This window comes from Polypterus senegalus, chromosome 14 (genome assembly GCF_016835505.1).
Source record: "Polypterus senegalus isolate Bchr_013 chromosome 14, ASM1683550v1, whole genome shotgun sequence".
NCBI lineage: Eukaryota > Metazoa > Chordata > Cladistia > Polypteriformes > Polypteridae > Polypterus > Polypterus senegalus.
This window is the reverse complement of record NC_053167.1, coordinates 53,395,320-53,413,504: the sequence shown is the minus strand read 5'-3', so window position 1 is coordinate 53,413,504 and position 18,185 is coordinate 53,395,320. Positions and strand designations below refer to the sequence as shown.

At 37.3% G+C, this 18,185-nt stretch overlaps 1 protein-coding gene across 1 annotated transcript in view; it reads left to right on the top strand.

Moving 5' to 3' along the window:
- Positions 1-3,621: 3,621 nt before the first annotated feature.
- The window catches only part of samd10b (sterile alpha motif domain containing 10b), a 254,590-nt gene continuing 240,026 nt past the window's right edge, over positions 3,622-18,185 (top strand). Inside the window, exon 1 of the mRNA XM_039734849.1 lies at positions 3,622-4,082. Within this exon, the coding sequence (XP_039590783.1) occupies positions 4,070-4,082 (13 nt within the window). The 5' untranslated portion in view covers positions 3,622-4,069. The remainder of the gene's footprint in view (positions 4,083-18,185) is intronic.

The window sequence follows — 18,185 nt, the reverse complement described above, 5'->3', positions numbered from 1 at the left end:
TTAGTGGTAATTAAAGTGGCTTCCCACTCACAATGTAAACAGCTTGGAAAGTGCTATATAAATGTACTGAATTATTATTATTATTATTATTATTATTGTTGTCTTTAGTTCTTATACTATAACATTATTAAAGATATTATACTTTAGATAAGAAATAAGTTAAAGTTTATTGTATTTGATATTACTTTCATTTCATCATCCTTCATTACATTTTGCTTTGTGCTTTAATAAATTAAATAGTTTTCTAACATAAGTTTGGCCTGGATTCTTAAATGTTTCAGTCCTCAAAGGTTCAGGTGTTTTGGATAGGCTGTCAACCAAGAGGTCTTACTGAAAGGTCAAGCAGCGATAGAGATGTGAACTACAGATTCACAGGGCTTCAAGGTACAAAGCAATGCCAAACTTGTTAAAGAAATGGGATGGCCATCACCAGATGCTAGACTTAAAGGTCTAGAACTGTGAGGTGAACATTACAAGCTCAAAGGTCACCATTTCCCCCTGAATTCCCACCCCATGACTGTTAAAGGGAGATAAAAAACCCTCCATCCCCACATCTAGACATTTCTCACAAAGGTCAGAAATGGCATTTCCAACTCCCAAGAACATCTTTCCTAGACCTCACTTTTGTGACCCAGGTGTCCCTCGAATTCTAAAACCCACATCTAGTGTGTTTTTGCTGTGTGGGTGTGTGTGTTCGCCTTGCGATTAAATGGCACCCTGTCCAGGGTTTCTTAATGGCCTGCCTTGAACCCTATGCTAGCTGGGATAGGCTCCAGCAAAACCCCACACCACCTCCACCAAGGTTTGGATTAAGCGGTTTAGATAATGACATGACATCTCTCTTAAAAGGTTAGCCTATCCCCAGATCAACTGTGTATTACATTGCAGGATAGCAGGAGACCATATCCACAAGATAATGTGCTGCCCTGCTGCCACCTATTGGTTTGCAGGATTTGTAATACATTTCCTGTCACAACCCTGTCATTTACCCATGTACTTGACCCAGAAGTAATTAACTCTGGGGCTACAGTCAGTGGTTTGAGACATAAAGCCCCCTGTTGGTGTCATTTCTGGGTCACAATACAGTTACAATGTATTGCAAGTTGATTTACACATGCAAGTAAAAATTTCACAGTCCATTTTAAACTTGCAAATACTGACACTGTAAACCTAGAAATCTGTTGGTTTGTTTAATCCAAAAACATTTCAACACTAAGTTGTAAGGAACTATAGGTAAACGTTGACTTTTTTGGCAAATGCCTTTCCTGATATGTTAATCATAACCATGCAATTCCTGTAAAAAGTAAACTAATTAAGTAAAGTTGATATAAAAATATTTACCTTCCCTTGAACTTTATTCAGTTTTAATGTGTTGCAATTTGGAGTTTTAGTTGAATTGAGCTGCCATCTGGTTCCTAGTGATCTCTGTAATTTTCTCTGTTTTCTTCACAACATACCTTAGTACAGCTTTAAACATAAGCAGTTGGTTGAGACACTGCCTACGTCTAAGAGATCGCCTTCCTCCTTAAAGCACCTGCCAGAAGCGATTGGTTAAGCCTCAGGTACAAAGCGAAACAATGAATCCCAGGTGCAGTGTTTTAAAGATCTGAAAGGCCTGACTGACACTTCTGGGGAAGCCATAATATGTTAGGATTGCAGCACGGAAAGGGGGGATGGCCTTCAAAGCAATTTATGGCTACACAGCCACAAAGCTTTAGTGAACATAAGAAATGCCCAGACCTTGAACTGATGGGCAAAGTTCAAACTCGGGAACATTGTAACCTCTCCCTTTGATACTGATCAAAACAAGTGAGGATGAATGAAACTAAACACATTCATACTGGGCCAAGTTAGATTCACCTTTTAACATCTCATGTGAGTCTTTGGTATGTGGAGGGAAACCAGGGTATATGAGGACTTGTCGATTCAATCAGTTCATTTTTTTAGTATGGCAGGTTGCACTGAAAACAGGTTTGAGTGTGCTTTATAACTTCCATAAAAATACAAGTTACGTTAAACTCATTTTCAGCAATGCGATTTTAAGTCCCTAATGCTCTAGCAACTGTGTCACACTGTCTACTTTAGGACAACTGATTAAGTTTTCATGAATATGCCCACTTAGGGTCAGCAGGTCCCTCATTGCCAGCTTAGCTAAAGGAAAAATCCTGCCACCGTCTCGGTGCTCAGCCTTTTTATTTGTATATTGGTCTTATAACTACAGCTACAGTGAGTCAGTTGAGATAAGGTTTTAATTAATTTTTTTGTTTGCTTGTCTACAAACTGTTTATTACTAAATGGTTTGTGTACAAATGCTAATCTGTTTATGATGAATTTCAAAATTAAGTGGTCACAGAGAGCACATGCCTGGTCCACGATGATGCCGGTCTAGTTGGGATTCAGCAGAGCTAAGCATTGTGCCACTACTTGTCTTTATTTTAAATTAATTAATTTTCATGCAAGAAAATAACATTACAATCTCAAATTTAGAAAACTAGAGAAAAAACATTACAAAATTAAAAAAATAAAACAGGAAAAAAAGACAAAACCTAATAAAATAGAATTCATCCTCCACCCAGCCATTTAACATTTAAAATTACTGACCTTAACTTGACTTTCAATCTTTAAACTACTCAAGTAAGCTTCTATCCTTGGTTTGAGCAATTTCGGCAATCCACACTGTCATGTTCGTGTCTGCACTGCAAAACAAGCTGTTGTTGATTTTGTTCCCCGTCATGGAACTGAGTATAAGAACACACAATTTGTTAAGTAGAACAAGTGAGCAAAGAGCAGTATGTCAGAAAATGTATAGGGTGGTCCAGATCTAATTATGCAATTTTCATTACGATATTACTTATTCATTTTATTACACAGAAAATCACCCAAAAAATCCCGGACCATCGAGAAGTGTGCGAACTGACGACATGAAGAATCGTCTTCTCGTCGAACTGGAATCGTCCCCGCATAAGTCAAAGTCATCCAGACGATCTGGATCTGCATAATTTGATAGATAGATAGATAGATAGATAGATAGATAGATAGATAGATAGATAGATAGATAGATAGATAGATACTTTATTAATTCCAAGGTGAAATTCACAGATCTGGACCACCCTGTACATTAACGGGCATTCTGATTGATCCTTGTTACTGAACACCTCAGCCAGTTCTCATTTACTTTCGAATGAAAATACACAGATTACTTTTGAAGTACTTAAGAGAAATTTCTTTAGGTTACTAGGGGAGTGAAAAATACAATACCTTTTGTTGATGTTCAAAACTATATTCATTTCTGAAAACTGGGTTCTATAATAAAAAGCCTTCGCTTCTTATTACTGGGCGACTCAAGCCGAGACACAATCCTGGCCGGGTCGCCACACCACGTCGCGTACACGCCAGCCTCCACTCATCTTCACTTGATATTCACCGGTTAACTTGAGATACACGTCGTTCGTACTGGGGAAGACACGAACAAACAATTCCGGAACAGAATTCGAAGCGTGCCGTCGGTATGTTTACGGCTATTATTCCGTAAGCCTAGTTTCCAACGAACACACAAAGATGTGCTATATATTAGAATAAAGGAACCAGTCGTTACCTTTTCTCAGAAACCACTTTCGGTTCAATGAATCATTCATTTTTAGCCGTTAATAATGTACTGTAAGCATAAGGAAATTAATTTTTGTATCTTTATTCAGGTACATTTGATCCCGTGAACACTAGCCTTGGTAAATTTATTATTTAGGGAGGAGTTATTTTAATGTGTTTCCGGCAGCCCGCAGGCAGTAATTAAAACAGAAGGAAAGAAGCGAATGCAGCCGTGAGGGAGAGCGCGGCATTCGCTTAACAGCATATGAAGTGAGAGGCAGCGGCAGACGGAGCGAGCGGACGACACGCGAGCATCGAGCGACGCCAGCCCTCCCGCCGTCCCACCCGTTCATCGCCAGTGCATCTTTCCAGCAGCCCTCTGAACACTCTGCACGCAGCACGGCAGCAGCTCCGGCTCGCCGAAGCGCACAATGGAAGCTTTCTGATCCGAACGTGAACACAGCTACACAACATCCCCTATATCATGGCTGTGGACGGTAAGACGAATGCTTGGTGCAGTTGCGTGAACGAGACGACATTCGTGGGGGTCTGGATGCTTGCGTTTTAGGAGGCTGTGTGCTGGTGGCGATGCTGCCCGTGCTCCAGCACAAATCATCTCGGACGTCCTGTTTAGAATTAAAAAAAGCGCGAGAAGGTTTCCTTGAGATGGAGAAGCCAAAAGTAACGTCATCTGCGAACGGTTTTCATGTTCTAATCAATGTGCTGATACCGTAGAGTCATTCGTTGTGACTTTTGTTAAGGGTCATCATGAATATTGACAACAGAATTTCCGACATATTCCTGAAAATAATCTATATAGCGTTTATAGATGCTGGAAGCTATTTGTTAATAGAAATACTGTTTTTTAGTTGGTCGACTTTTCTATACAGTGACTGTAACCGCGTTCGTGCGATATTTCTAAATATTACATTATTGTCAAAGTGTGTCCGTCTCTTCAGTCTTTTCACCAAAATCTTTTTAAGATGTCCTGCTAAATGTCACATGGCTTTGTTCAGATTCAGTGTTCAGATCTGTTTGAGCATATTAAGTTTACAGCATTTTCCTAAAGTAATTTCGTAAAGAATTTCAAGGGGGTGCATTTTGCTTTGGTATTTGTCAATTTATTTTTTGTTAAGTGATTGTTTTCATTTCAGAAGGCTCTTAATATGGATGTTCTGCTAAACCTGAAGAATTTTTGCTTCAGACTGATAAGAGCTTATGTTTATATTTCCAGCAAAGTTAATTTAACTTTTTAAAGTTTTGCCATTGTACACGCATTTTGAAGGATGGACATGTTTTTCTGAAGTCCAAAACAGCTCTTGGTAGAATGTACATGTGATGTGCATTCACAGTTTCAGTAGGATTGAATTACTTTTTTTAAATAATCCAAAAGGGATGGAATTTAAATGCAATATTTTATTTTTTTTTCTGTCCTGCAGTAGTAATATATATTTAATCTCAGTATGCACATGATAAAAGTGTTAAAACATGTGTAACTGTTAAGAGTCTCTGGCACATTTACTGTTCCTTTCTTATAACATATTCAAGAATCAGGCTAGTGTTTATCCAGCTGTGTGACCAAATGTTGCATTTTTTTATATAGATTGGAACAATTGAGGTTCAAAAGGCTGTAAGCAAGCCATTTCAGCATTTGGTTCTCATGTGACTCGCACTTTGTACTCTGGATGAGCTTCACAGCGCCTAATTCTTCATACACCATGCTGTTTATATCCTTCCTTCTACGCTAAGGTTCTTGAGCTGCTCTGTAAAATAGATGAGATTATGTGCTATCTATCCCCCTCAGACAGTGGGGTAGTCATTAAGGTGATGGCCACTCAAGCACAATACATGCTGATCTGGACAGATTGAGGTGGCGAAGAAGGATGATGTGTGCCAACCAGCATGTGCTCATACAACAAACAATTCTTCTGCTGGTGGATAAAATCAGCAACGGAGGAAATAGATTATAGGGTTTGCAAAAAAAAATGCAGTGTTTTGGCAAAATAAATGACCTTTGTTTGTTGAAATTTGAATGAAAAAATTGAGATGGGTAAATATTAAGCACATTCATCTTTAATTTGAAGCCATCACACTTGATCTATTGACATAGAAAGTTAATCTGGTGTGTAATTGTGGGCCCTAGGTACTGGTGAATCTGTAATATATCCATCCACCCATCCATCCATTTTCTCACCTACTTAATCCATTTTAGACTTGCATTTTGAGAAAGACTCTTTAGTACATTGGTTTCAGTTAAATCAGGTTTTGTATAAAAATAATTCACACACCGTTTAGACTAATTCTAGTCAAAAAGGAGAATATTACCTAAATTGTGAAATAATGTAGAGATAAAAAAATAAGTAAAAAGGGGTGCATAAGCCAAGTGTAGAAAAAGCAAAAGAGTTCTCAGGTTGACAAAATTACCTGAGCCATAAAGCTGAATGCGCCCTGCCTGTGTGTCATTTTGGCATGGGACACCATTGGTGACATAGTCAAGACGCTCTTTTAAAAGAGGGAATGTCTCTGTCTCTTCTTGGACATCATAAACACTCTCGGTTAAATCTTCACACCGTATACCAGCGCGGAAGAAAATGTCATTAAGTTGCCTGCCTTTTGGCAGAGATCCTCCTTAGCCAAATGCCTTCAGTGATATTCTTTAAGTATTCTGCTAAAAACTTTAAAAATTGGGGTAGGAGCAACGTGCATTTTATATCATCAGTTGCTTTCACTGACTTTTTAAATCAAGGTTTCTTCCCTTGTTTGCGGTAAAAAGGAATCTGTTAATTGTAAAAAAAACAACTTGTTTTTTCTGTGAGGTCCAGCTGTTATTTATGAATTTCAAGCAACTGTGATGACTAAGGAGCTTTCAAAACAAGGGGCTGCATAGATAGTCATGTTTGTGTGCCCGTCTGTAATAAAGTCTTAGGTGAATGCAAAAGTCAATAGATAGATAGAAAGGACACTAAAGATGGATAGATAATACATTTTTGTTTGAGTGACCCTCTTGAATTTGGAATTCAGCCCTACATGTTTCGGAGGTTAATGCAGTCATACATTAATTTTTTTGGCACACTGTATTAATCCCCAAGGGGAAATTGTGTTTTCACATGATCTTTGGCGGTCAGAGCGCAGGGTCAGCCATTGCACAGTGCCCCAGAGAAATTTTTAGGTTAAGGGCTTTACACAAGGGCCAAGCAGAGTATAATACCTTCTGGCAGTAACAGGATTTGAACCAGCAACCTTCCAGATGCCAGCACTGATCCTTAGCCTCAGAGCCACCACTCAACATAAACCACTTCTTAAATCAATTTTCATTTGTTTGGGCCCATTTTACCCATTTCATTAATTCCTCTTATTTTACTGGTATGCTGCATATTCTTTACAAATAGGTACACGGTACCATCAGAGTAGCAGAATTTATTTTTAGCAGTGTTTTGATCATATTTCTCAGATTCATTGCAGGCCAACTATGTACAGTACATCAAACACAATAATGGTTCATATTCTATTTATTTGTTTCGGTTAAATCTATATATATAATTCACTAAGGGCACGCAAGACAACGGCAACTCAAAGAGCCCCCCCACCAACTCTAAGACCATGGGATACAACAACAACAACATTTATTTATATAGCACATTTTCATACAAACAGTAGCTCAAATTGCTTTACATAATAAAGAATAGAAAAATTAAAGACACAATAAGAAAATAAAATAAGTCAACATTAATTAACATAGAATAAGAGTAAGGTCCAATGGCCAGGGTGGACAGAAAAACAAAAAAAACTCCAGACGGCTGGAGAAAAAAATAAAATCTGTTGGGATTCCAGACCATGAGACTGCCCAGTCCCCTCTGGGCATTCTACCTAATATATGCTCGACAGAGCCATGCACGCCAGCTGTAACCGTCCTCCCGCGTCCAGCGTCGCTCTCGATGCATGTGCACTGCCTGCTCATGTGCCCGCATGCAACAACTCACCAAACACAGCCTCAGTCGCTTTCGTCTGTGCAAAAGTCCACATGCACCTCTGAGCCACGTTGACTTTTCACCGTACGCAAGACAGAGAGCCCCGCCCGCCAACTCTAACAGAGCCCCGCCCATGTGTTAATGGCACTAGACTTTTAGTTACCAGCATTCACCGCAATGTACTGGAGTGTAAGACTATCACATCTGTTACCTCACAAACTGTCCTTATTCCCCGGATTTCCCTGACCCCATCAGATTCTAACTTGCTTTTTACTTTTACACGCAGACAATTTCCTGTTAGATTGGTGTTTGCAATGACTATTAATAAGGCATAAGGACAAACTTTCAAACAAATATGCCTGTATCTACCAAAACCTGTTTTCACTCACGGACAATTGTATGTTGCTCTCTCCAGAGTTCCATCTTTTCATTCACTGATAGTTGTATCCTTAAACCCTCCCCATTTGGACAACTGTGTCTTTCAGGAAGTGTTCACTCATCAATAAATAATTATATGCGGCGTATGCTATGCCGCGGGTTGGCTAGTTTGAAATATTTTATGTGTTTTTTTCTGTGTGTTGTTAAGGTTAGAGTAAACATAAAATATATTAAAAGCTTTACATTGGGATATTACAGTTTTTAAAGAGCACACAAAAGATGAAGAAATGTTGGGGTTCCAGTTGTGGTGAGATTGTGAAGGGTGTGCCTAAGCATACTGCCGGCAGTGACTTCTGCACTAGACTACAAGATAGCATGTGGTACCGAGCTGCTTTTGTCTAAAGATAAAAACAGAATTGTCTGATGAGACCCATACAAGGGGCGAGCTGGTGGGGCCGTGTCAGGTTAGAGTCCAAGTCGGGTTGTCATTATACAGACTATGAAGCTAGCAGACATATGTGTCCTCTTTCCAACATTCTCCACAACCTCCTCCTGTGTTCACTTATTTTCTGTAAACACACCAGAATGGTTTCTTTCATGACAACATATAAGTTAAGACTGTATACGTACCCCATATAGATGTATAAATGCTCAGGAAACACTCTTTCAAAAAATTCAGATTATTTTTTTGCTCTACAATAAATTGCTGAATCTTCTGTGGTATCTGCACATTATCAGTCAGAAGTATATTATCACTTTTTAGAAATTAATCCAGTGTTTTGCATAGTTTACATTTCAGTATTTTTTTTTGTGAAGTTTAGGTTTATTGTCACATGTTCTCAGTAGAATGAAATTCCTACTTGCATGTCTCTCCAGAACAGTGACTATAATGCTTAAATAACAAAGACACACACATTTGCCCCATCATAGAAACATGGCTGTGCAGTTAAACAGAGTTGTGATTCCTCTCAGACTTTCTGTTCTTGTGGTGTATGCAGCAAATGCAACTGGAATTAAGGGTAATCATAAATATCATTAATACTGTATTAATCAAGGAAATTTTAAAAGTAGATTGTTTTTGCAGCTTACAAGGTTGGATGTTTCTAAAGTCATGAGTTTTAACTTACACGATATATACAAGTCACTTTATTCACTTATGTTAAGTATAAACAATCTGTAAAGCAGTTTAAATATTCAGTGCAAAAAATATAAACAATTATGGTGTCTGTTTAACAGACTTTCTTTAAATTTAAATAGATAAGAGCAGCAAAGAGAAGGTCATTAAGTCCATACATCTATAGTACCATCCATTACGGCCAGGGTAAGAGTCAGTTCTTACTTTTTGTATGTGGGCGCTGACAAAATGATGCCAGTCTCCACAATGCATCTTGGGCACCACCTTATTTTTTGTTCATGTGGACATTTCTACATTGACTATACATGTGCTACAAACAACATACATGGACACTTTTGAGCAGAAGCAGAAACACGTACTGTATGTGCAAACTGTGTGTGTCTACCAATTAACTATAAAAGGAAATCCACTCGCTTTGTGTGTATGTTTGGGTGTGCATACTTCATGACTGTGCAAGTATGTGACAGCTCTTGTGCCCTGACACATTTTAATTTATACACCACAAGAGTAAACAATGAAAAATTGAGTGTCATTTCTATGTTTAAAGATTCAGTTCCTGTCATGGGATTCCACACAATTTTTAATTCAGTCCAGAAATATGGGATACTTGGCATTTCAGGGTAGGTCAATGGGAGTCTAATTTCCTACTATGCTTGCACATTTTCAGTTGACTAAGTCAAAGCAGCTTTCTCCAGTCAATATGATGGTGCTGCAAATCTGTTTGGTAGTCCAGCTTCTTCTCTTTTTCTACTAAGTTCATTTAGTCTTTTTAAGAAGTCTAATTTCCATATTTCTAGTCGGGGGTGTTTTACTTTAGACTTTTGCCTGTGGATGAAGATCCAGCCATCCATCACCCAACCCACTATATCCTAACTACGGGTCGTGGGGGCCAATTCCAGCCAACACAGGGCACAAGGCAGGAAACAAACCCCGGGCAGGGCACCAGCCCACCGCAGGGCGCACATACATACACCAAGCATACACTGGGGACAATTTAGAATCGCCAATACACCTAACCTGCATGTCTTTGGACTGTGGGAGGAAACCGGAGCACCCGGAGGAAACCCCACACAGACATGGGGAGAACATGCAAACTCCACGCAGGAAGGACCTGGGAAGCGAACCTAAGTCTCTTAACAGTGAGGCAGCAGCGCTACCCACTGCGCCACCATGCCGTCTGTGGATGAAGATGGTGGAGATATATATATATTTTGGTTGATGGGGTCCATGTCATCAGAGCGCTACTACATTTTTTCGCTAATACTTGGAACACAGTGTGACCTGACAGGAATAGTCCTTCATCCTGGAAACATGGCTTCCTGTTGTAGTTTCACAAATCAAATGGTACCTCTTACTTGTGTTTCTTTTTTTAGCTAGTGTTTTTATGTTATATTTTACATTCACAAAAATTTTCTAGTCATATTTACATTTAGAAGAAATTCATACATTTCCTTTTTCATAGCTTTAAATGCCTAACTTTCTTTTACAATTATGCTTTTGTTTAAGCATTTTCTTTGGAGTTTTTGCATTTGCATTTGTCCAGATATTCACAATTAGTTATTTGTAGTACAGACATAAGTGCAAAATGACTCTGAATGCTGAAATGGAGCAGCACTTTCCGTATCATGATCAAAAATTTTGTGGGTACATTAGTAAGTGGCAATTCTTTAAAATGCAAATAAGAGGAATTATATTAAAGTGAGACTGACACAGTGGTACCCCAAGACTGAATTTGAGAAACTGCTTTAGATGGCTTTGGCCACAGATTTGGTGTATTTTTAACATGGTTTTATGGTTTTTAGATTTCTGGTCTCTTAATTTCTGTTGAACATGCACAGGGTTACATTTGTGTGTATTTTTATGAGTTAAACAGAAGCCACAAGATATTTTTTTTTCTTATCATGTAAAATCAGTTGTAGACATAAAATCATAAAACATGTCTTGACATTTTATGAGTACTTTATAAAGATTTCACTTGTGTGACTAAACTCATAAATTCTAGTCATATTTATTTATGTCACATAGCAATCTCAGACCTACTTCTTTCAAATAAATGTCATTGGCTGCAGTGGGCACAAGGCAGTAACCAACACTGGATGGGGCACCAGTTCTTCGAAGGGCCCACTCACACACATGGGGCTTGTTTAGAAATGGGAAGTCAACCTAATGCTCGACAGTTTTGGGGATTTAGAAGTGAAATACCTGAGTTTTATTCATTGGTTTTCCTTACACCATTATACACTTTTATTCAAAATATTATGCAATTATAAACATTGGTAATATTTATCTGTTACAATGCAATAAACGCTACAAGTTTCAGTTTATACTTAATGTGCACTCTAAGCAGAAGTCTAAGTAGGTTCTGAAATGATGAGTAAAGCTGTACTTATTTACAGCATCTAAGTGTTCCAGTTCCCACTACTTTCTTTCCCTCTGTTTGCCAGAGTAATGGCTATTTTCTGTTTTTTGGGTGTAGCGTAGTATAGGTTTTTATGTTCCTTAAATCATCCTCCATAGTCGCCTTTTACAATATAAAAAAGGGTTGGTGACTTTATTCTAACCCCAGGGCACAGGGGTCCCATTTCGCACTACACATACATTATTTGTTGGTTACCTAGTATGTGGAAAGAGCCTCCTACATCCTAAATACATGTAAGCCAGATTCATTGGAGGACTCTAAGCTGCCTTAGTTGGAGTGACTATAGGAGCAGACCCAGGGTGAACTGACTTCTTACCTAGTGTTTCTGTGTTGACTGAAGTATGTTTTCAAGGCAGCGTAAGCACACAAGGATTCGCTGATTGATATACTTTATCTTGAGAATTGTGGAAAATATCTTATTTTAGAAACATTAGCAGTGTCACAAACTAGGTCCTTTTGAGTACCATATTAATAAATTTACAATATATGTAGACTCTGTAAGATTAAAGGTAATCTCAGGTTCTGTAGAAGTGTCTTTGGTTTAATACCAGAGTTGTAGTAGCACAATTGCAAACGTATCAGAGATTTACAGTTTTGACATAATAAAAAAAAGTCTCCAATTTGAGTCGAGAAAACATCAATTAAATGTCCAGTGTGCCAGATGTCTTTGTTTACCTCCATGCTGATTAGCCAACGTGGTACAGTATGTGACAGAAAACAGTGGTCAGGATATGAGGCAGTGAATCTCAATGGGAGTCTCAAACGTGGATCCTAGAGGGACTGTTTTTATTCAGGCAAATTTTTTTTAGAAGTTGTTTTTCACTCTTAATGAAACGTGTCACTCCAGAAACTACTGAAGGTGTGACTTTTGCCTGTCTATGAGTGTCAGAAAGATGCTTACTGCAGGTTATCCTTCAGCACACAGAGGTTCGCTCTTTGTACCTTACTTGTTTGATTTTGTTTCACAGACATGTTCAGAGTCAGCACCTTTGATTGACTCTTTATTCATAACCATCTGGCAGTTATTCATGAGTTGCAACCAATGAAATGGCCAACAATAAATTTGATAAGCTGGTACATGTGCTGTTTGTTTTTATACAAACTTTATACATCAGAAATAAAATGAGTTGGGCATTAAGGGGATACTTGTCCACTCCAGTCCATGTAGTGCTTTCTTAGAAATGAAAAGTATATACTGGCAGGAGTTTCTGGCTGGATTGAACAAGACCAGTAATAAAACAAAATACTAAAAGCTGCAAGCAAGTTTCACTCAGAGGAAGAAATTAATCATTAATGTGTTGAAATAATTCTGATATGTAGAAGTGTTTTTGGACAGCACAGTGGCGCAGTGGTTATCGCTGCTGACTCCTATCTCCATAGTCTTGTGTTCTCTGGGTGTTCCCCTCAGGTCACAGAGATGTACAGGTTAGACTCATTTAAATGTGTATGGTATCCTATACATTATAGAATTTCATTCCATCTGTTCCACCCAGGTAATCTTAAAATTCTTGTCAGTTTAATTAAATTCTGTCAATTTTCAAACTAAAATTAGATTTATTATAGCTTCTGAACTGGAAAACTTCAAATATATATACAAATAATAATCGGTACATCAAAGTATTGACAAATATTTACTGGTAAATGAAATGAGATTCCCTTAGACTGATAATCTTGTTTTACTAACATGCAGGATTTGCATTATTGGATGTTTTCTTATATACGGTACACATATCCTATTGTCATAATTATCTGTTTTTTAATGAATGTAGTTCTGATTTTGCTGTATGCTTGGTGATATTTTTAGCATAAGGCTTAGGATTTATTTTCATACATAATGTAAGGTTTTAGTTTGGATATATGGTCTATGATTTTCCTTTTTCTAGTTTAGATTTGTGTAAACATTGTTGAAATCAATGTTTCTTCAACTGTTGACTCAGGTAATTTAATTAAAGATTGTTGTAATTATTTTTGTGCTTAGACGTTTGTTCATTAATTTGTATTAAATATGATAATGTTGATTTGAACAGACTATGTTTGTATAATTCAATACTTATTAAATATTGTGTGCATAGTACAGCAATAAGGGCAACTATGTTCACATATTGTTTACAGTGAAAATCCAAGGCTAATATAAAGAAGATCTTTTAATATAGAATGGTACATCTTTATCAACAAAAGTATTTCATTAACACTGTAGTTAGTCTGAAAAGCTTTTGATTCTGTCTGAATCTCTGAAAATGAAGCAGCACGTAGTAATAGATAATCAGAGTTGAAAATAACACACGGTTTATGGGAGAATGCAAAATGAATGCGCCTAATTAAGTATATAGCACTTTTATGTGAGAAAATGTACATTCTCTGATGAACAAGGATGTAAACAGGCTTGTATCAGCACAGCAGCATGGCGGTCAGAACCGCTGTCCAGGAAACAGGGGTTTAAATCCTTGCTTGGTCACTACTTGTGTGGAGTCTGCACCTCCTCCCTGTTTCTATGCTGTTTTTTTTTCTTTCAATACAGTATATGCTGCCTTTCCTCCCACAATGTATAGACCTACGTTAGGTTACCTTCAGCTCTGATTTGGCCCGGTATTTCAAGGAGAGGATGCCCTACATGACGCCCAGTGAACCTTCAAGTGCAACTTAAAGAAAGTTAATCACAGAATTAAGCAATGTATTATACATGTCTGACATCTATAGGAATACCTTCTAACTAACACTGCCCCAAGCTTAGTTAAAGTGGGACATTACAAAGAGGCCAACAAAATTCTGAAATTTAAAAAGTGAAAACCAGAAGGAAATGTTTTTAAAAGAGCCATGTAGAAGAAGACAAGTGTGTTCACTTAATTCAGAAAAGGTAAAGGCCACGGGGATCAAAGACAAACATGAATTCAAAGTAGAACACAATGATAACAGTCTTCCACTGCCCTGATGCTGGTCAGAATACAAAGTTCAGTGTTAGAATCACATGCATCTCATCTCATAAATATATTCATGTGTTTTCCAAAAATTTAATTTTGGTGGAAGTAACATGTTTATAGGTTCATTATTGTTGTGTGTACAGATTCTTACTCGTATGAGCAAATTAGCACATAACACATAGCAGTATGACTAACAGAAGACACACATCAGGTTTCCTAGGTGGTTGACGTCATAAGCTACATTTGTACATTTTGCCAGTACTAGAAAACCAAATGAAGACTGAGGTAGATATTACAGATTTGAATAGCTTGTCACTGCCTGTCATTCATTAATGACCTTGAACATATGTCCAGTAGCCTTGATGAATTAACTTTTAAAGTTAAACACAAATTAAAACTATTAAGTATACAAACAGCCCCTAACTCAACTCCCCTACTGTGATTTTGAATTAGATTTAGCGGGTTACTTGACTTTACAGATAGTCTGCCTGCACTTCCTGAACGACTTCTAGCTAATTGACATGTTGGATATTATGCTAAAGGAAATGGGAGTTCAGGGTGTTATGTGTAGATGAATGCAAAATTGGTTCAGACAGTGGAAGCAGAGGGTTATAGTGCGGAGAGCCTCATCAGAATTTGGCGATATTAAGAGTGGTTTCCCACTGGGGATCAGTGCTGGGTTTGCTGCTATTTTTAATACATACATAAATGATTTGGATAGGAATATAAGTAACAAACTGGTTAGGTTTACAGATGATACCAAGCTAAATGGATTGGCATCTAATCTAGATTCCGTTGAATCATTGCAGAGGGATTTGGACATCACACAGGCTTGGGCAAATTTGTGGCAGATGAAATATGATATAAGTAAATGTGAAGTATTACTCATAAGAAGTAAAAATGTTAGGTTTGAATAAACAATAGTAGATCCGAAAATCTAAAGTGCGCCTTATGAGAAGGACTAAGGAGTTGTAATGGACTCATCACTTACAGCCTCTAGACAGTGTACAGAAGCCATTAGCCATGTTAGGTTGTATAGCACCCTGATGTATAAAATTACAAGTCCAAGATGTTTATGCTCAAACTTTATAACACACTGGTGAGGACTCTTCTGGAGTACTGTGTACAGTTATGGTCTCCAGGCTATACAAAAGATAATTCAGCAAAGGAAAAAGTCCAGTGAAGAGCGATTAGGCTGGTTCTAGGGCGACAGGAGATGAGTTATAAGGAAAGATTAAAAGAGCTGAGCCTTTTAAATTTAAGCAAAAGGAGATTAAGAGGTGACATGACTGAATTCTCTAAAATTATATAGGGAATTAGTACACTGTATCAAGACTGTTACTTTAAAATGAGTCCAACAAAAACATGGGGACACAGTTGGAAACTTGTTAAGGGTAAGTTTCACACAAACTTAGAATGTTTTTTTTAAATTTTTATTTATTAATTTTATTACAATCAATACATAGCAATCAAGTTTTTACAAAAAAAAGAATTATGCTAAGAACAGATCGATCCCCACCCTTGAAGAAGAGAGCAAGCCAAACGGTGTAAAATTTAAGGCTTGTAAAAATACCTAAATTAATAAATTCTCTGTGCTTTATAAACTTATTTTAAAATATTACTGATTAGATCCTGCCATGTTTTGAAAAAAGTCTGTACAGATCCTCTAACTGAGTATTTGATTTTTTCCAATTTTAAATAATATAACACATCATTTTCCCACTGATTTAAAAGAGGAGAGTTTGGGTTCTTCCAGTTTATCAGAATAAGTCTGCGTGCCAACAGTGTAGTGAATGCAATCACAATTTGTTTGTCCTTCTCCACTTTAAGACCCTCTGGAAGAACCCCAAACACAGCTGTTAATGGGTTAGGAGGGATTGTGAGTCCAAGGCTGTCTGAGAGGTAATTAAAAATTTTTGTCCAGAATAATGTTAATTTGGTGCAGGCCCAGAACATGTGACCTAGTGAGGCTGGGGCTTGGTTGCAACGTTCGCAGATTGGATCATGCCCTGGAAACATTTTGGAGAGTTTTAGTCGAGACAGATGTGCTCGATATATAATTTTGAATTGTATAATTGTATGCTTTGCGCATATGGAGCTTGAGTGAATTCTCTGCATTGCTACTTTCCACTCCTTTTCTGATATATTAATTGAGAGGTCATTTTCCCAGTGTCCTCTTGGATCTTTGAAAGGAAGGGATTGTAAAATGATTTTATATATTGCAGAGATGGAGTCTAATTCCTCAAAATTGAGCAATATTTTTTCCAGCGTGGATGAGGGTGCAAGATGAGGAAAATCTGGAAGGTTCTGTTTAACAAAGTTCCTGATTTGAAGATAGTGAAAGAAATTTGTAGCTGGAATGTTAAATTTGGAATGTAACTTAGAATGTTTTTCTTCCCACAGAGAACCACAGACACATGCAATAAGTATCCAAGTATTGTGGTAGGCGACCTTCAAAACTAAAATGTTATTTTGGAAGAATAAAGTGGATAGGACTGATGAACTTTGTTGGGCTGAATGGCCTGTTCTTGTCTAGATTGTTAAATTGTTCTAATTTGGTTTCTAATTATAACACTGGTTTGCACCATTTCAGCCTTCCAATAAGTGATCTAGAGACCCTCAGACTGGATTGAGCTGTTGAATATAATTGTATTGCTTTATAGCTTATTGACAAATGTCTTAAGTACTTTGAATGTTGCTTTACAGATTTTCTATCTGTTTTTTTTTTTAATTACTTTGTCACAATATTTTTTCATTCAGTTATTGTGTAAATTCATAACCAGAGAGTAAGAAATATGTGCCAGGTCTTTTCTAAAAGTTATAAATCAGTTGGCATTTCTATTTATTGAAGACCAGGGGGTCTTTCTTTAATTTATAGTTTAAAGCTTGACCAAAAAATTGTTTTATTTTTTACTCTGACTTTTTCATTTTGGTTTATATTCTTTTTTAATTTTATCGCGCTACCTTGCATCTTGAAGTCAAAATATAGAAGGCAGCAAGATTGGCACTGAAAATGTTGGATTGTGATTTAATCTTTCTGCTTATTGTGTAATGATGTTTAGATTTACAGTGATAGCCATGGGTGAAGTTGAGATTCTGCAATATGTGACCTGAGATGATATTTAACTACATAATCCTCCTAGTAAAGAAATAGATAGTGGTCTGTAGATCTGTGTACTCTTGATAATATTTAATTAGTAGTCTTTTCGCATCCTTCCCTTGTCCTCTCACTTCTCCTTCAAAGTCTCTTCTCGCATTTTCCCATTTTGAAAACTTGATGTTAGCTAAGAAATAGGGCTTTGTGTGAATGACGTCTAACACTGTTTATTGGCAAATTCATGGTCATAGTGGCAATCACTAATGAGAGCAATCAGATAAGCTGCCCTCAGTGGTTTTGTAAGGAGCATTTTTCTTTTGTTGGACAGTAAATTGCATTCTATCCCTTGGATTCATTTTAATTTAATTCCATTGAAGTTTGCATATTTTTTATATTCATTAATATCAGAAATAATTTATTCTGCAACCCCATCATTTGGAAGGACTTTACCACACTAAACTCAATTAAACTTTACCATTATGCTGTACATAGCATAGGTGCTAATTTTTGTGAAATTATATGGCTACAATTGTAAGTGCAATAGATGTTCTCTAAAGGCGTTGTTTGATATTTTCAAGTGAACTGAATCTAAAAAGTCTACCTTTACTTGCTTTGCTGTGTCATATGCTGATTTGACTATCCACAGGATAAAGGAGTTAGCCAGGGAGACCACCCCTGATAAATT